The 15038-nt window shown below is 47.5% G+C and overlaps 1 protein-coding gene across 1 annotated transcript in view; it reads left to right on the forward strand.

The window, feature by feature from the left end:
* The window catches only part of ATXN7 (ataxin 7), a 130365-nt gene extending 115516 nt beyond the window's left edge, over nt 1-14849 (forward strand). Inside the window, 5 exon segments of the mRNA XM_079934236.1 lie at nt 67-188; nt 4555-5518; nt 6271-6315; nt 6317-6338; nt 8044-14849. Of these exon segments, the coding sequence (XP_079790362.1) occupies nt 67-188; nt 4555-5518; nt 6271-6315; nt 6317-6338; nt 8044-8153 (1263 nt within the window). The 3' untranslated portion in view covers nt 8154-14849.
* Nucleotides 14850-15038: the final 189 nt, after the last annotated feature.

Here is a 15038-nt window from a genome sequence, read left to right on the forward strand (position 1 = left end):
CCGCTTCTTCCCGGGCCGCACGCCCTCGGAGTTAGCGAGTCCGAGCGTGTGCTCTCTCTCTTGCAGTTTTGCACATTCGGGAGCCGGCAGATTGGAAGAGGCTATTACGTATTTGACTCCAGGTGGAACCGGCTTCGCTGCGCCCTCAACCTCATGGTGGAGAAGCATCTGAACGCGCAGCTGTGGAAGTGAGTGCCCGTCCCCCCACCTCTGTGGGCGGGTGGCGCGTTAGGGCTGCATCCTCTTTGTTTCTTACGGGACTGGTTTAATGAAGGTAGTGGTCTCTGAGATGAACCCATGGCCTTTGACCAGCCCTGGAGGAAGGGCCCTCATCATTCATCCACTCACTCTCGGAGCAAATGTGTCTTGTTCTCGGTGCTGGGGTTTCAGGCCGAGGGACTCCCAGATGGACGGAGCTCACATTCTAGGTCAGGGAGAAATGCGAAAGCCAGTCAACAGAACATAGAGCTCATAGCTTGCCGTAAGGGAGAGAACAGAAACGCTAATAACCTGTAGCGCTTACTGAGACTACGGTAGGCCAGGCACCTTAGCAAGTACAGTTTTCACACCTTGCTGTGTCACGTGGCCTGGATTATTCCTGTTTTACAGGTAATGAAACTGAGAAGCAAGGTCACACAGAACGTTAGAGGTAGAGCCAGGGTCTGCACCCACCTAAGAGCTGAGATGGGAAAATAACAGGATGGAGGGATTCATGGAGAGCCTGTCTTAAGGGGCCCTTGAACTGAGATGAATGGATGAGAGAGAGCAGCCGTGGGGCTGGCGGGGAGGAGTGGGTTCCAGGCAAGGAGAACCGTATGTGCAAAGGTCTTGAGTCAGAAAAGAACATGGCTTGTTTGAGAAAGAGCAAGAAAGCTCCTGGAACAAGAGGGGATCCGAGAGGTCAGGTGACACTGAAATTGATTGACGACACTGAAATTGATTGACGGCACTGAGGAGCTGCTGAGGGCTTTAGGGAAAGGAGCCATTTGCTCTGGTTTACAGTTGAAAGTAAGGCGATCATCTCGTGTGGCCTTATGCACGCCGTTTCCCCAACATGATTTTAAGTGGAAGAACAGTTCCATGGCCCGAAAGGTTTATTAGCTCAGCCTTTCCTAAAGTAAAATAGTTTTTGTTACTGCAGGACTTCTCAAAGCCTTTAATAGGCACGGTCCGTCGTAACTCTCAAAGCAGAGGATATCGTGTATAATGCGGACTGTCTCCCAGGCTCTTTTGACCTGGGAACCTCTTTTAGGGGAGCATCCTGGGGACTAGCGTTTGGTGGAACCTACTTCAGGAAGCACTGAGCTTTGCTAAAGGGGGCTGTCCGATAATACTTAGTCATCCTAAACCCTCCATTTGGGTGTCATTTATTAGTGCCTCCCTGAGTGGACTCTGCGAGTACATCTATTTTTGCCTCTCTGCTTTGCTTGCCTGATATAGTCAGAGGGAGTTGTCAGAGACCTCGGGTAGTCCAAAATCCAGAGAACCATCCCCATGCTCGTTGATAGGACTTGCACTTGTTTACGGTGAAGACCAGCCCCGCAGCAGTGTTGCTCTGCTTTATTTCACGTTTCTTCCTGGTTCTTCCTAGGTAAGAACCTTTCTGAAGGAACAGTGTTCTGAACCACAGACAGACTTGGGCCATGGTTTGTTGGGATTCTTTGGGGGGTGGCCTCACATCAGAAAACTTTAAAATGCATGAAATCTCAGCTTCTTACTGGTGGGACCTGGAGAGCTCATTGAGCTCACAGAACTATGGGTTTAATGTACTCCTAAGGGTTTAGAAGGGTCCTCAGAATTTTTATCCCCATTATGTTGCTAAGTGGTTTATGGCCAGTGGTTTGGGTTGAGAGAGTTTCGGTTCCTAATGGCTTGCGTTGGAGAGGTTTTCTTCCTTGTGCTCTGAACCTCTGAAGAAGCAGATCCTGAAGTTGACTCCACTGTCTGTCTCTGTTCTGTCAGAGGCTCACTGCCTTATCCGTCACTTGCTCCCATTGAGGAGGAAACTGTTCTTTCTGTTAACGTGACCTTTGGTTTTGAAAAAGTCAGTTCGGTAGAGACAGACGGGCCACTCAGTGATGAGCTGGCACACGGGCCTGGGGCAGGTAGGAGCTTGAAGAGAGGTGCCAGGCCAGGTGCTTGAGGGAGTAAATGCTGCCGACAGGGGAGTGAGGGGAGCCTGGCGCAGGCCACCCCTGAGATTTGCCGGGAGTGGCTCGGCACTTTTCAACCGGAAGAGAGCTCTTCTTCAGGTGGCATCTTTGAGGCACTCACGGAAGGTCTTGAGGTCGGCCAGGTCCCATCCTACTGGCTCAGCCGAAAGTCCTCCCTTTTGCAAAGAGCCCCGGCAGCACTCTTCTCAGCCCCTTACCCTTGAGTTACTGTGGTTAACTTCGGGATAAGTGGAGGTGCGATTTGAGCCTGGAAGTGAAGTACGTTATCTTCAGTGTGTGGAGTCTCTGGGCAGCAGTGAAAGTAGACCAGCTCTTCTTCTGGAGCATTGCAAGCTCCTGTGAGCTCTGTCCACTGCTTGTGTGCTGTGACTGGGGACGACTATTGCACTTCCCCTAAGGAGGGGTTGGGATGGCTGTCAAAGGTTTTGTGGTTTGGGTTTTCCTTTTTCTAATTAATTTTTTAGATTGGTAATAAAGTCACTTGGCTAAAAAAGGAAACATGAATATAAAGAGGCATACAGTGAAAAGTTTTAGTCCCCCTGGCCCCCATACTCCTCTGTTTTCTACCCACTCCTCACAGACAGAAGCAGTTTTATCAGTTGCTTGTGTCTCTGAGTTCATGTGTGCAAACACAGGTCAATATGACTACCTCTTCTTTTTTTGTCTCTTCTTTATGCAGAAGGTAAGAAATGACTTAAAAGAGCTTTTTTAAGAGAAACCAGCCATGTCATCCAGAGAGGTCCACATCCCTGCCCCTGTGGAAGCTTTCCTTTTCACAGGATTTGGTTGTAGTAGCCTGGCCCTTAGGCCCGTCTTCCTAAGCCACCTGGTGGCCATGAGAAGCCACTGCGCCCAGGGAGCCGGAGCCCCTGTGCTGCGTTTCGAGCAGAGGTTCTCACAGGTGCCGTTGCCCTGGGGATCTTGTTGAGATACACACCACGATGAAGGAGGTCTGGGGTGAGGCCCAGGCACTCAGCGTCTCTAGTAAGCCTCTCAGGTAATGTCAGTGCTTATCCTTCGTGAGTAGCATGGGGGTAGAGGCTGGCTTCTCAACCTTGGCTGGAGTCTCCTGGAGAGATTTGGAATTTACTAACGCCTGGACCTCACCCCGAGATTCTGGTGTGGCCCGTCTGGGTGTGGCCTGAACTCCACAGGTGATTCTGATGTGCAGACACAGTTGGGAAGCACTGACTTAGGGCCAGAGCCACACTTTTGAGTGGGAGTTTTAAGGCTGGGCTGCACACTTGCAGTTGTTGATACCGTTTATTAATCACTATAGTCCTTCTCAAAACGCATGTGGAAAGCCCTTGGGCAGCAGTCTAGGCCAGCACTCTCACTTGAAGGATGAGGGACCTGGCCCCCGCTGGTACGGCGCCCGATCAGCCAGAGCTGCCCGTGGAGGCCGGGAGCCGGGCAGTCTTGGCACTTGGCTTCCAGTCAGGCCGTTTGCTGTTTTGCATCTCAGTGTTCATTATGCCACAGGGGTTTCTGAGATTTTGGCACCGTCACGTTTTAAAAACCACAGCTAAAATAAAAGCCGGGGTGAGGGCGGCGGGGTGGGGGGGTCCTTCCCGGTTTGACTGTTTGAATACATACTTTACCCAAATATTATAGACAGAATACACTGTTAGCGCACCGTGAGCAGAAGTCCCCCTGAGATCTGGGGGCTTTGTTCCCTTGTACAGGCACGTACAGGCTCTCAGGCCAGTAGCTGGGACCGAGCAGTTGTTATTAACTAGCTGTGCCCTTGCTTTTTCCTCGTTCTTTCATGAGTTGTCTCAGCGTTTGAGCGCCTTCTATGTGCCAGGCACCGTGCTGGATGGACAGTGGTAAATCAGCTGTGGATCTCTCCGTCTGCGGAGATGCTAGACAGTGATCATCGGTCACACGTTAAAACTGCCAGAGTCTTCCAGAGTCTGGGAACAGGGGGCAGTGCGGGAATGAAGCGAGTCAGGACGGTCAGGGCAGTTTTCCTAAGAAAGTGATGATGGGGGCTGAAACAGAAGTGTGAGCAGAAGTTGGGGTGGGAGTGCTGTAGGCAGAAGATACCCAGGGTCTCGCTTCACGGCCCGTTCTCGGAACTGAAGGAAGATCAGTAGCCAGGATCACGGAGTTCGGGGTGCCGGATAGGAGGGTGCGGGGTACATGCTTGCGGCTGCAGCACCAGTGAGGCGCACGGCCTTACAGGCCGTTGTTCTCAGAGCGCAGGAAGCCATTAAGAATTTGAAGGGGAAAAGTGACCCTCTGTGTGGCCCAGCATCTCAGCGCGATCCCTGTGACCAAGGGGTGTGTTCGGTGCCAGAGGTGAAGGGGGTGTCCTTCTGAAAGTTTCTATGAAGGGCGGTGGTGGACGTTGCTCAGGCCCTCTTTTGTTTCGCAGGAAGATCCCGCCAGTGCCCAGTACCGCATTGCCCGTCTCCACACGTGTTCCTCACCGGACAAACTCTGTGCCGACATCACACTGTGGGGTCAGCTGCCTGGCGGCAGCCACCGTATCCCCCTCCCCTGCCCCGCTCTCATCCTCCTGCATCTCCCCCAGTAGCAAGTCGGTACCAGCTCATGGAACCACACTGAACGCACAGCCCGCCGCCTCCGGGGCCGTGGATCCCGCGTGCAGCATGCAGTCCAGACAGGTGTCCTCCTCCTCGCCCTCCCCCTGCACGCCCTCCGGCCTGTCCTGCGTGCCCTCCTCCCCCATGGCCAGGAAACCTCAGAAGTTGAAATCTAGCAAGTCTTTAAGGCCCAAGGAGCCTTCTGGTAACAGCACTAACTGTCACCACGCGAGTAGCAGTGCCGGCAGCGGCGGCTCAGGAAAGAAACGCAAAAACACTTCCCCGCTGGTAGTCCCCTCCCCCTCCCCCTCTTCTCATTCCATGGAGTCTTTTAGGAAAAACTGTGTGGCTCACCTTGGGCCTCCCCACCCCACGGCGGTAGCCTCTCCCCACGGCATCGGCCTCAACTGCGTGGCCGGCAAAGCGAACTCGGTGAGCGGCCGGCACGAGCAGCCCGGGCGGGGCGCCCCCGGCGGGAGCCCCGGCGAGTCCATCAAGAGGATGAGCGTGATGGTGAACAGCGGCGACTCCACACTCTCCCTCGGCCCCTTCGTGCACCAGGCCGGCGAGCTGCCCGTCAGCTCTCACGGCGCCTGCTCCCACCCGCACACTCCTCTGGACAAGCTCCTAGGCAAGAAAAGAAAGTGCTCGCCCGGCTCGAGCGGCATCAACAGCAGCAGCGGCAGGCCCACCAAGGTGGCCAAACTGCCGGCCCTGAACAACGTCCACGTGAAGCACGCGGGCCCCAGCCCGGGGCCGCCAGGACTGGCAAACAGCTCCCTCCTGCATCAGGTAGGACAGGGCCTGGGAGCCCCGTGGGGAGGCCCGTGGCCCCTCCCTTGAGATCTTTCGTCAGCTCGGAGATCTGTGTGGTCGGGTTGGTGGGTTTGCCTAAAAGCCAATGTCCAGCTTCGTGGGGTCTTTTAAGAAAAGGATGAGTTGATGGCCGGATGGAGGTCAAACAGGCTCCTCTCTGCCTGACTCTGATGACTCGGAGGACGCTCCTGGGTGAGGAGGCCACGACAAGTGCGTTTCGGCACTCATGCGTGACGGCAGACCCCTCCCTGAGGCCGGCGGGCCGTGTTTCCCGGAGAGCAGTCCTTCAGTGTGTTTTTCTGAAGAAAGCTGGGCTAAAATCAAACTGATCTAGAAAGGGATGATTTAAATTTGAAAGAGACCGTTTAATATTTTTCCCATCAAAGAATTTCAGAATTTTAATTTCCTTATTAATTCTCTCCCTGTTTTTCCTCCTCCCTGTTTTCCGAGGAGGCAAGAAAACAGCATTTACTGTGGGCAGAGCAGAAGACTAAAATCTTGTTTAAGTTAACAGATTGAAAAAAATCTGAACGTGACCCACTTGTAGAGAAGGGCTCTCTGGCCTTCAGATTCATTGCTGACCATGGCTTTCTCGGGCGCTACCTTGTCTTTTCCCCACTCTTCCCCCTGCTGCTGTTTCCTCCTCGCCTTCCCTTCTGTGGCCGCTTCCTCCAGCTTCCTTTCTCGGCTGTCCAGGTCCTCTCTCATCTTGTTATTTCATTCAGCAGGATACCTCCTGTCCTTGCTTACAAGCAGGAATTTCAGCGGTGTCACCCCCAGAGCCCTACTTTAAAATGTGAGCCTCTTTTTTGTTTTGTTTTGTTTTTTTCCCTTCCTCATCTTCAAAACTGAACTTAAATGCCAGGCTAGAACTTTTCCAGAAAATACCAAGAAGTTTGTTCACGTGATAGAAGTTTCCCTCCAATATCTGTGTGAATTAATACTCAGTGCCAAAGGTATGGGGAAAATAATTATGCACAAATTTAGGTAGCAGCTGCTTCAATTCTCTCTGAGCCACAAATACATATGGGCTTATTCGTGTGTTGTTTGGGTCTCTTTGAACAGGGGTTCCTGGACAAGTGAAACCTTCTTGATTTGTAGTTTATTCCTTCTAGTTTAACGATAAGCATAAAAACGCAGTGCAAACACTGTAAGAATCCATCCCTTAATAACTCCCTTCTGGGTGTAGTTTCCTGATGCACATGAATCCCAGGAGGGATGTCCCACTGCCTCGGGATGCCCACGCCAGTGTCACTGAGCACGCCGTCTTCACGTAGACGCCGCTGCGGACCTTACTGCCCGCCAGTGTCAGAAGGCGAGGAAGAGGCAGGGCGGGTGCGGCAGAGAGTGACAGTGTCTGTGGGGATTGGGGGAGTGGGGGTCTCGTCTACACAGAGCAGCTGCTCCCAGAAGCTTGTTACCAGTTGCAAAGAGAAACTGCTGATCTGGACTTGCGTGAGAAATTTGACCATTTTCTAAAGCTCTGTAGTTTTTCCTTTTGTTTTGATCTGGTGAAGCCCACACGTTTGCCAGCGAAGTTTGGCTCATGAGCTGCCAGTTTGCCACCTCTGATTTCCACCGTCTGGGGGGCGGGGGTGGGGGACTGTGTCCCACTAGGACAAACAGCCTAAGTTTGGGTTCTTTTCCTTAAAAGCAGTTTCATGTTAAATTTGTATTTGAGAAAGATTTTCTCTGCAGTGGCATACTTTCTATTATGCTGCACAGATTCTAGGGGGGCCCATGGCTACAGATCAGAGGATGGATGAACCTTGCGTATTTTTACGTCTGTGATCATTTATCTGCAAGAGGGATCCTGTAGCTTTCTTCAGACTATCAAAGGGACCCATGACTCCAAATGCTGTAAAGAAGGCTGCTTCTTAGACCAGTAGGGACCTGAGCTCGCTGTTCTCCACGGAGCTGATTTTAAAGCAGAGATAACTGAACTGGTTGGAATCCCCTCAGCAACGGAATCAGTGGGACCTGCTGGGGAGCCTAGGAGATGGGGCTGGGTGTGAGCCCAGCCCCCGAGTTGATTCTTGGGCTCTGCCACCAAGGACCTAAAAATAGCTCATGTGGGACTGTGAAGGCCAGAGTCCCCTCTCCCCGCCTCAGCACGGCCTTGGGTGTGAGTTTTCACACCTGTGTGGTGGCCCATTTGACCTTGTTCACGTCTCAGTTGACAACCTGGAATACCTTCAAGGAAACAGCATCAGTAAATAGAACCAAAAGGCAAACATGTGAGCCTTTTCTCTGAGCTAGAAACCCAGGCTGCTTCTCTTCTGGACAGTTTTCTAAAAGCCAGTCTTTTAGAAGGATTGTGCCCCAGAGCACAGAAGGCTTTTGAAAGCTGAAGCCAAATTCTAGAGCTGCCTGCTCCTGGCATTGCCCAGTCGGTTGGAGACGCAGTGGCCTCGGGAATACCTTGTTTAGAAATCAGGGCGGGGCCGTGTACAGCCGCTTACTTACCTTTCGTTGTCTCCCCACCCCCTCTTTTTTGAAAGCCAAAGGCACGTCCCTGACAGCTGAAAATAGCACGGGGAGGAATAATCTGGACACTTTTGACGACAAGTTACACCTCCACTCAGCACTCTGGACTCCACGATGCCTTTGAGTCTGTTTTCCCAACCTCCTGTGGGCCTCGAGGGTAGAAATCTGCCGGGCTGTTGTTTTAACCAGGATGTCCCTGAAGCTTTGTCTGTAGCAGTGAGTACTCGTAAAGGACACTGGATCAAGTCCAGCCACCGAATTGCTTTTATCAGTGTTAGAGTGGTCTGGACTACTTGCTACAATCTGTGAGAAGTTCCTGTCTCGTTGAACCTGCAGTATTTCACGGAGCCACTCTTGGAGGAGGTTGGCTGGCGAGAGTGTCTTGGCAAGAGCGTGACTGTAGACTTTTCTCCCTCCCTCCTCTCCCTGCCTAGTTCTTTCCTCACCCTGTCGTCTGTAGGTCCCTCTCCAGCAGTCAGGCACCTTAACTGGAGACACCTCCCAGGGGCGAGCAGAGCTGCACCCCAAGCAGCCCTCTGGAGAAAGGGGGTCTGCAGCTAGGTTTTTATAGCAGGTGCCGGGAATGGTATATGGACGTCAGTGAGAGGCACCATGACAAAAGAGCCTGTGTTTTTGCCCAGCCTTTTGCAAGTAATTTGGGATCAGAAGCCGTCAGAAGTTTCTAATGTACAAACTGGTTTAAAGCCATTGATGGCCAGAGAGCAAGTATACACCAGTTTAGAGGCTTACTTTTCATGGTACAAAAGCAATTGTGTGATTTTTTTTTTTAAAGAAAATGCAAATGCAAACAATTTTGATAATGGAAAGCCAAATTCTGGTGGGTGGGGAGGTAGACAGAAATCACTATGGGGGAAAATTTTCCAAGATTTCCAAAGAGATTGAATTTTTTTTTAACCTTTGTTTTCATGTTAAACAGTATACAGTTAGGTTGGTTGTCCTGCCCAGTCTCCTGTTTTTAAAAATTGCCTTTGTAACGTGAAATAGTTGGGATGCAGCAGACTCTGTCGTTCACAAAGTCACTGATATACTTTAAATGTTTCCAAGGCACTCGGTGCATTGCCTGCAACCTCTTCTTTGGATACTGTCCTGGGACTAAGTGTCAATTTCCGCTTGGAGCACTCCCCATGCTGTGTGGGTCTGCACACCCCTTCCTGCCTCTACATGTTTATGTGGATGCCGTTGGCATGGGGAGCAGGCACCCAGGGAGGGGCGCTGGTGACTGTGCACACCTGCCCATGCGGAGATGGCGGGAGGCATGTGTAGTGTCTGCTAGTCACACCTCCTTTCTGGGGATTTACGCCTGCCATCTCATGGAGAGTTTCAGAGAGCCTCCAGGATAGTGTTTCCAGTACCCCACCCCAAAAGAAAGAGCTTGATAGGTTCAGACAGCACTGATTGAGAAGGTGTCCTTGAATTTGAGGGGATGAGCTGGAGCTCTTTAACAGATGATTCCACCACCACAGCTCCTGAAAGGAGAACCCGGGCACTTTTGCTTAGAAGAACACACGAAGTTGCCGAACACAGGGTAAAGTTCCCAAGGTTCTGATCATGGACCTGGGCAGGGCTGGGACAGAGCCAGTCAGTGCATCCGTTTTCCTTACAATTCTTGGGTTACAAACTTCAGTTTCAGGGAATTTTAAGTCAACAACAGGTAGAATGAATAAATACTTGGTTACCAGCCTAATAATGTGAATTGCTACAGAACTATTCTTATTATGTAAGGTAACAAAAACTTTATTCAGATACTTTAGCTATAAATTGATGTAAAATATTGATTTTCTTTTTAAAGGAAGGGGAGAACAGTATCTTGTTCACCTATTATGCAATCAGTCAGTAAATGTTTTAAAAATGATACTGTAAGAGAGCTTGTATAAGAAGAAAGCACGGATGGGCCAGTTTGGTGTCGTTAGGAGAGATCAGTCTGGTTGTTCATCCCAGGAGATGGAGAGAAGGAGGTAAGAGGGAATCAGAACGTACTTAGTTGATTCCTTGGTGACAAGTGCAATGGGGTATGGGTAGAATTTATTTTCAGAGCCAAGGGGACTTGATGGTTATAAATAAAGTTGCTTTTAGTGATGGAATTTATAGACAGATCATGTTGTTCCGAAAGATGTGAATAGGATCCACGCTAGCAGGTTGATGCAGAATAATGTAGATATTTAGATTAGCGAGTCTTGATCATTTGATTTCTTAGACTGAGGTTTTAATTGAAATTTCATTATTGTCTCCCGGTAGTACACAGAGCATCGGGATTAGGAAATTAGCCATTTTGGATTCCGCCTGCCACAAACAGACCTAAACAGTGCTATTAAATTTTAGACTGTTGTTCAAATATTGTATTTTCTCCTACAACTACTTTTTATTATGGTGAACAATTAAGACCATTTAAAACACGGGAGTACAAGTATTTTTTTGAATTAAATTAACTTGCAAAAACCAAATTTGCAGTGGTTGGGTTGTTTCTAGACAGACTTTGGTATCAATTTAAAACCAAGATAATTTTTATATTCTTTCCAATAGAATTTCATGACAACTGCAGTTTTCTTAACCTACAAAAAAAAAAAAGTGCTGCAATGATGAACAAAGAATTATACAAAACCTACTTTTGTATCTTTATTTTGGAATTTCTTGTTCTATTATAAATATGGAAGTATCCCTATTTGAGAAGACATATTTTGTTAAAAATGAATTGTACATATTTAAATATGTATTTTTGCACAGGTCTTTTTTTCGGATATCCTGTTTTGGTACAATTGAGATCATCTAGTATTTATTTATTAATTAATAAAAGTAAATACCTTTTTATAATTTGAAGTGGTTCACTGCCAAGCCAATAGTTCTAGAACCTGCCTCCTTTACGGTTTAAGGGATGCCTCTGTTCTGTGAAAGTCTTTTGTCCCTTTCAGTGTCTTGGGAGTGGATTCATACAGATGAAGTGGGCATTGCTTCTCCCTAGTTGCCTGATTTCCCAATAGACTACACGTAATAAGTGACACACTGCTTTTCTTTTGTTAGTGTTTTATGTGTGAGAGAGAGTGTGTGTGTGTGTGTGTGTGCGCGCGCGCGTGTGCGCGTGCCCTGAGCACATGTGCGTTAGTATGTGATGTGATTAAAACTAATGGGGAAAAAAAAAACAAAAAAAAACTGAAAGTGCCTGAACCTAGTTTTAAGCTTAGACAGATACTTTAAAAAGACTTGAACGTTCAGTTGAACTTTTGGAGTTTGCTTTTTCCACCTAAATATTGTTACTAAAATTTTAGGGGAGGAGTCGAAAACCACCAAATGCTGGTAATTTTATAAGGTATTTTAAAATTAAGACCTTTTGGTTCACAGGAATTCAACTGGTGATGGATTGCCCGGTGGCACCAAGGGTTACAGATCTTCTTGTCAGCCAGCAACTTACACAATGTGTCTGTTTTGTTATTCACTCATGAAATGCAGAGTTTAAAATAGAATATTTAAAATATTTTGTATTCCAAAAATATACAAAGTACCTCTGAGAACACTGAAAAAAATGTATAATTTGAAAAATGTAACTTATAAAGGCAGCTGTCTTCCTGCGAGAGTTCTGTTGCCAAGGAATTTCTTAATATCTCCCATTCTGTCCTGCGGGGGAAAAAGTTGGGCTTTGGAAAATGATTGTTAAAAGTTTCATTGTTTAGCAGAAAATAATCATTTTTACATTTTGTGCAAAACCTTTTACATTTTCAGATCATTTAAATGAGCACTACATACTGTCAGTGTGAATGTAGGGCCTTGAAAGCATTTTGCTGTGTTTTTTTGTTTGTTTGTTTTCTGTTTTTGAGCTTGGTTATAAAAGCAATCTCCTGTGTTAAAATGTGTGAATAGGTTGATCATTTGTACACATAATCAAGAGCATCTCAGCTGGACTTTGTGTTGGCTGCTGTATAGAACATGAACAAATGTCAAGGGATAGAAAATTACTTTGGATATTTAAAAGAGAAGAAATATAATAGTCTATTTGTTTTGTAACAAGTTCTGTAAATAAAATAATTTATACTATTTATAAGAAAAAGTTGTGCTTTGCTTTATGAGAAATTAGTTTGTGGAGCAAACATGTTAACGGGCAATAAAACCAGGATTTCTCAATAAAGAAGGTTGGCTGCATGAAATATTTTACATGTTTCTGCCTCGTTGTGATACTAAACCCTTTTCAATCTAGTCTGACTTTTCTTCATTTGTAGCATCAGACACCCTTATGAAGCTCAGCTTCCCTTCCAGACCACCTGAAAGGTTCTAAGGGCTTAGGATGTTTCTGTTCTTGGGCACAAAGGTTTGCCTTGGGTAAATTAATAACCGGGTAAACAGTGACCACTACTGTATTCTTGCCCTGTAGGTTTGTCAACAAAGGGAAGTTGATAGATTGAGAAATACATTCTGTTTGTACTGTTTGATGGCATGTGGTCAGTTTTCATTAGAGGTAAGTTTTTTGTGTGTTTTTTAAAAATTTTTATTTTGTGTTAGAGTATAATTAACAATGTGTTAGTTTCAGGTGTACAGCAAAGTGATTCAGTTACACAAGTATCCGTTGTTTTTCAGATTCCTTTCCCATTTAAGTTATTACAGAATGCTGAGGAGAGAGGTAAGTTTTTTAACCAGAGCTGGTCTGGTTTCTTCCTTGCTTTTACAGACCTCCCTCACTGGCAGTACATTTTGATATCAGGCACAGCATAATCTTTCACCTCTAGAAGTTCGGCCGGTTTTACCATTTGCATATCACTCTTATAAATTACAAATTATTTTTGTTGCTTAAAACAATGAAGGAAGCAGTGGATTTGTGCACTGGAGTAAAGGTGCATATACATTACAGGAAGGAGTGAGGCTGGCTTCAGTCGCCGCTGCCCTGCCCCGTGGACTTCCGTTCAGTCCTTAGATCAGCCGACGGACGGCTCAAAGTCATTCTTGATAAGTTCCCTGTGGATGACTCCTTTCACTTCGGATGTCCTCCTTAACCTTCACTCAAGGAAAAGCTTCAATCACTCAATCTCTTTACGCTTTTTACTTCAGCTCTCTTGCAGATAACCTGGCTCTGGACAGCAGGAGGCTATCCCAGTTCATGGAATGGAGGTTGGCAGTTTTGGATGCTGGCCTGTGGGAAGTGACCAGCAGAAAGGCAGGGTGAGGCCATTCTAGGCAGAGGGAACACGCTGGGCTGACACAGGTGTGAAGAAATGCAGACTGGAGGGCGAACTGGGTGAAGCTTGCTGGGAGGGAGGGGCGGACAGGGTGGGAGAAGTTGGCACCAGATGGTCAAGGACCTTAAATGTCATGGGGCCTTCATCCTCAGGAACATGCAGTTTAACCAGATGTAACTGTCAGAGCCCAGAGGTTTTCATGGTCCCGTCCCAGCACATGCAGAAATAATAGTCGTTCACATCTTTAGTGGTGACTCTGGCAAATCAAAGAAGCAACTAAATCTCTGTCCCTCTTTCTCACATTTTCACCCTGGCCTCAAACTCTGTCTTCAGCCCCCAACCCCGACCCCCAAGTCCTCATCACAGGGCTCTCCCCTACATCAAGCCTAGGGTCCTCCCCCTTCTTACTCCACTTTCTGCCCTCTCAGTCCTCCCTTTCTCATAAGAAACGCTTGCTCCTGTTGCTAGTGGGACTGAAACGAGTCCTTCGCCTGGTAAGGCTGTGATTCTTGCACCCGTTGTCTTCACTTTCCATAATCGGAGCTCATGGAACAAAGGTGGCACTGGCAGAGGATCTCTTCCAGGGGAGGGCGAGACCATCAGCCAAAGAGAAAGTTTTCGGGGGGAGGGGAGAATCTAACACTTATAATTTAATAATTTCTTAAAATCCCCATCACGTAGGGCCCTCCAATAAATGTGGAAGACAGAATGGACAGGTGAGAACCTTGGGACAAAAGTCATTCATAAAGCTGTTGCAGTGATCCAGGTAAGAGCTGTTAAGTTTCCAAACTAAGGCAGTGACCATGTGGATAAAGTGGGGACAGATTCCAGAGATCTCTTAAAGGTAGAACCAATAGGACTTGAGGTCTCATTGTATTGAACATTCAAGGGAAGAGTGAGTCTAACAGAACTTCAGAGATTTCTAGCTTGGCCAAACTGGTTGAGGAGCCTTAACATGAAATACGTGGTATGGCAATAGAGAAGGGAAAACATACTCTAATGAATTTGAGTTGCCCATGGGAAATTCAAGTGTAGTACCCAGTGGCTATCTGTGTAGTCTGGAGCTTATGAGAGAGGTCTGAGCCTAAACAGAATTGGAGGGTTGTCTTTCACTGGGAGTGGATGAGTTCACCTAGGAAAAATAGGTAGCTATCTGGCTTATTATTAGTTAAAATAATACTCATCAAGTTGAAGGCCTAATGTGCCAGATATGGTACCAAGCACTTTATCTGCCTTCTCTCTCACAAAGCCCCGAATAGAGTTGGTACTTTGATCCTAATCATACTGATGAGGAACTTCCAAAAAGGTAGGTGTCTTGCCTAAGGCCCCACAATGAGTAGGGGTATTGCCAGGCTTTGAATTCAGGTCTGTCTTCTTAAGTCTTTTTTTTTCCCCCCTTCCAATAGATGCTTAGAATCACATGGAAGAAATCATAGGTTCTCTCTGACAGAGGCACAGGCACCTCACATTTTATGTTCCGTTTCCAGGATTTCACAAACGAAGCCCATGCTCCATGGCCCAGAGAGAGAAGGCAGCCCAAGATGAAACCCTGGAGAAGAGAGTATTGTGGTAAAGACAGATGGAGAAGCGGTACTGAAGAGTAGAAAATCAGATCAGGGAAGACAGAGAAGGATGAAGTTGAGTTGGTTGAGTTAGAAGTTCAGACAGTTGACTCTGTCTTAATTATCAACCCATCAACCCACTTAGGTATTTTTTTCTTCTGCTTTCTCCAGGATAACTGGAATCGGTATTGAGATGAAAAGTTAGAAGAACCTGGGCAGGGAGATTGCCAAAGAATTAAGAAGTATGAGTGTGGCTAAGTGATGGCCTCG

This window comes from Stenella coeruleoalba, assembly GCF_951394435.1.
Source record: "Stenella coeruleoalba genome assembly, chromosome: 10".
Lineage (NCBI taxonomy): Eukaryota > Metazoa > Chordata > Mammalia > Artiodactyla > Delphinidae > Stenella > Stenella coeruleoalba.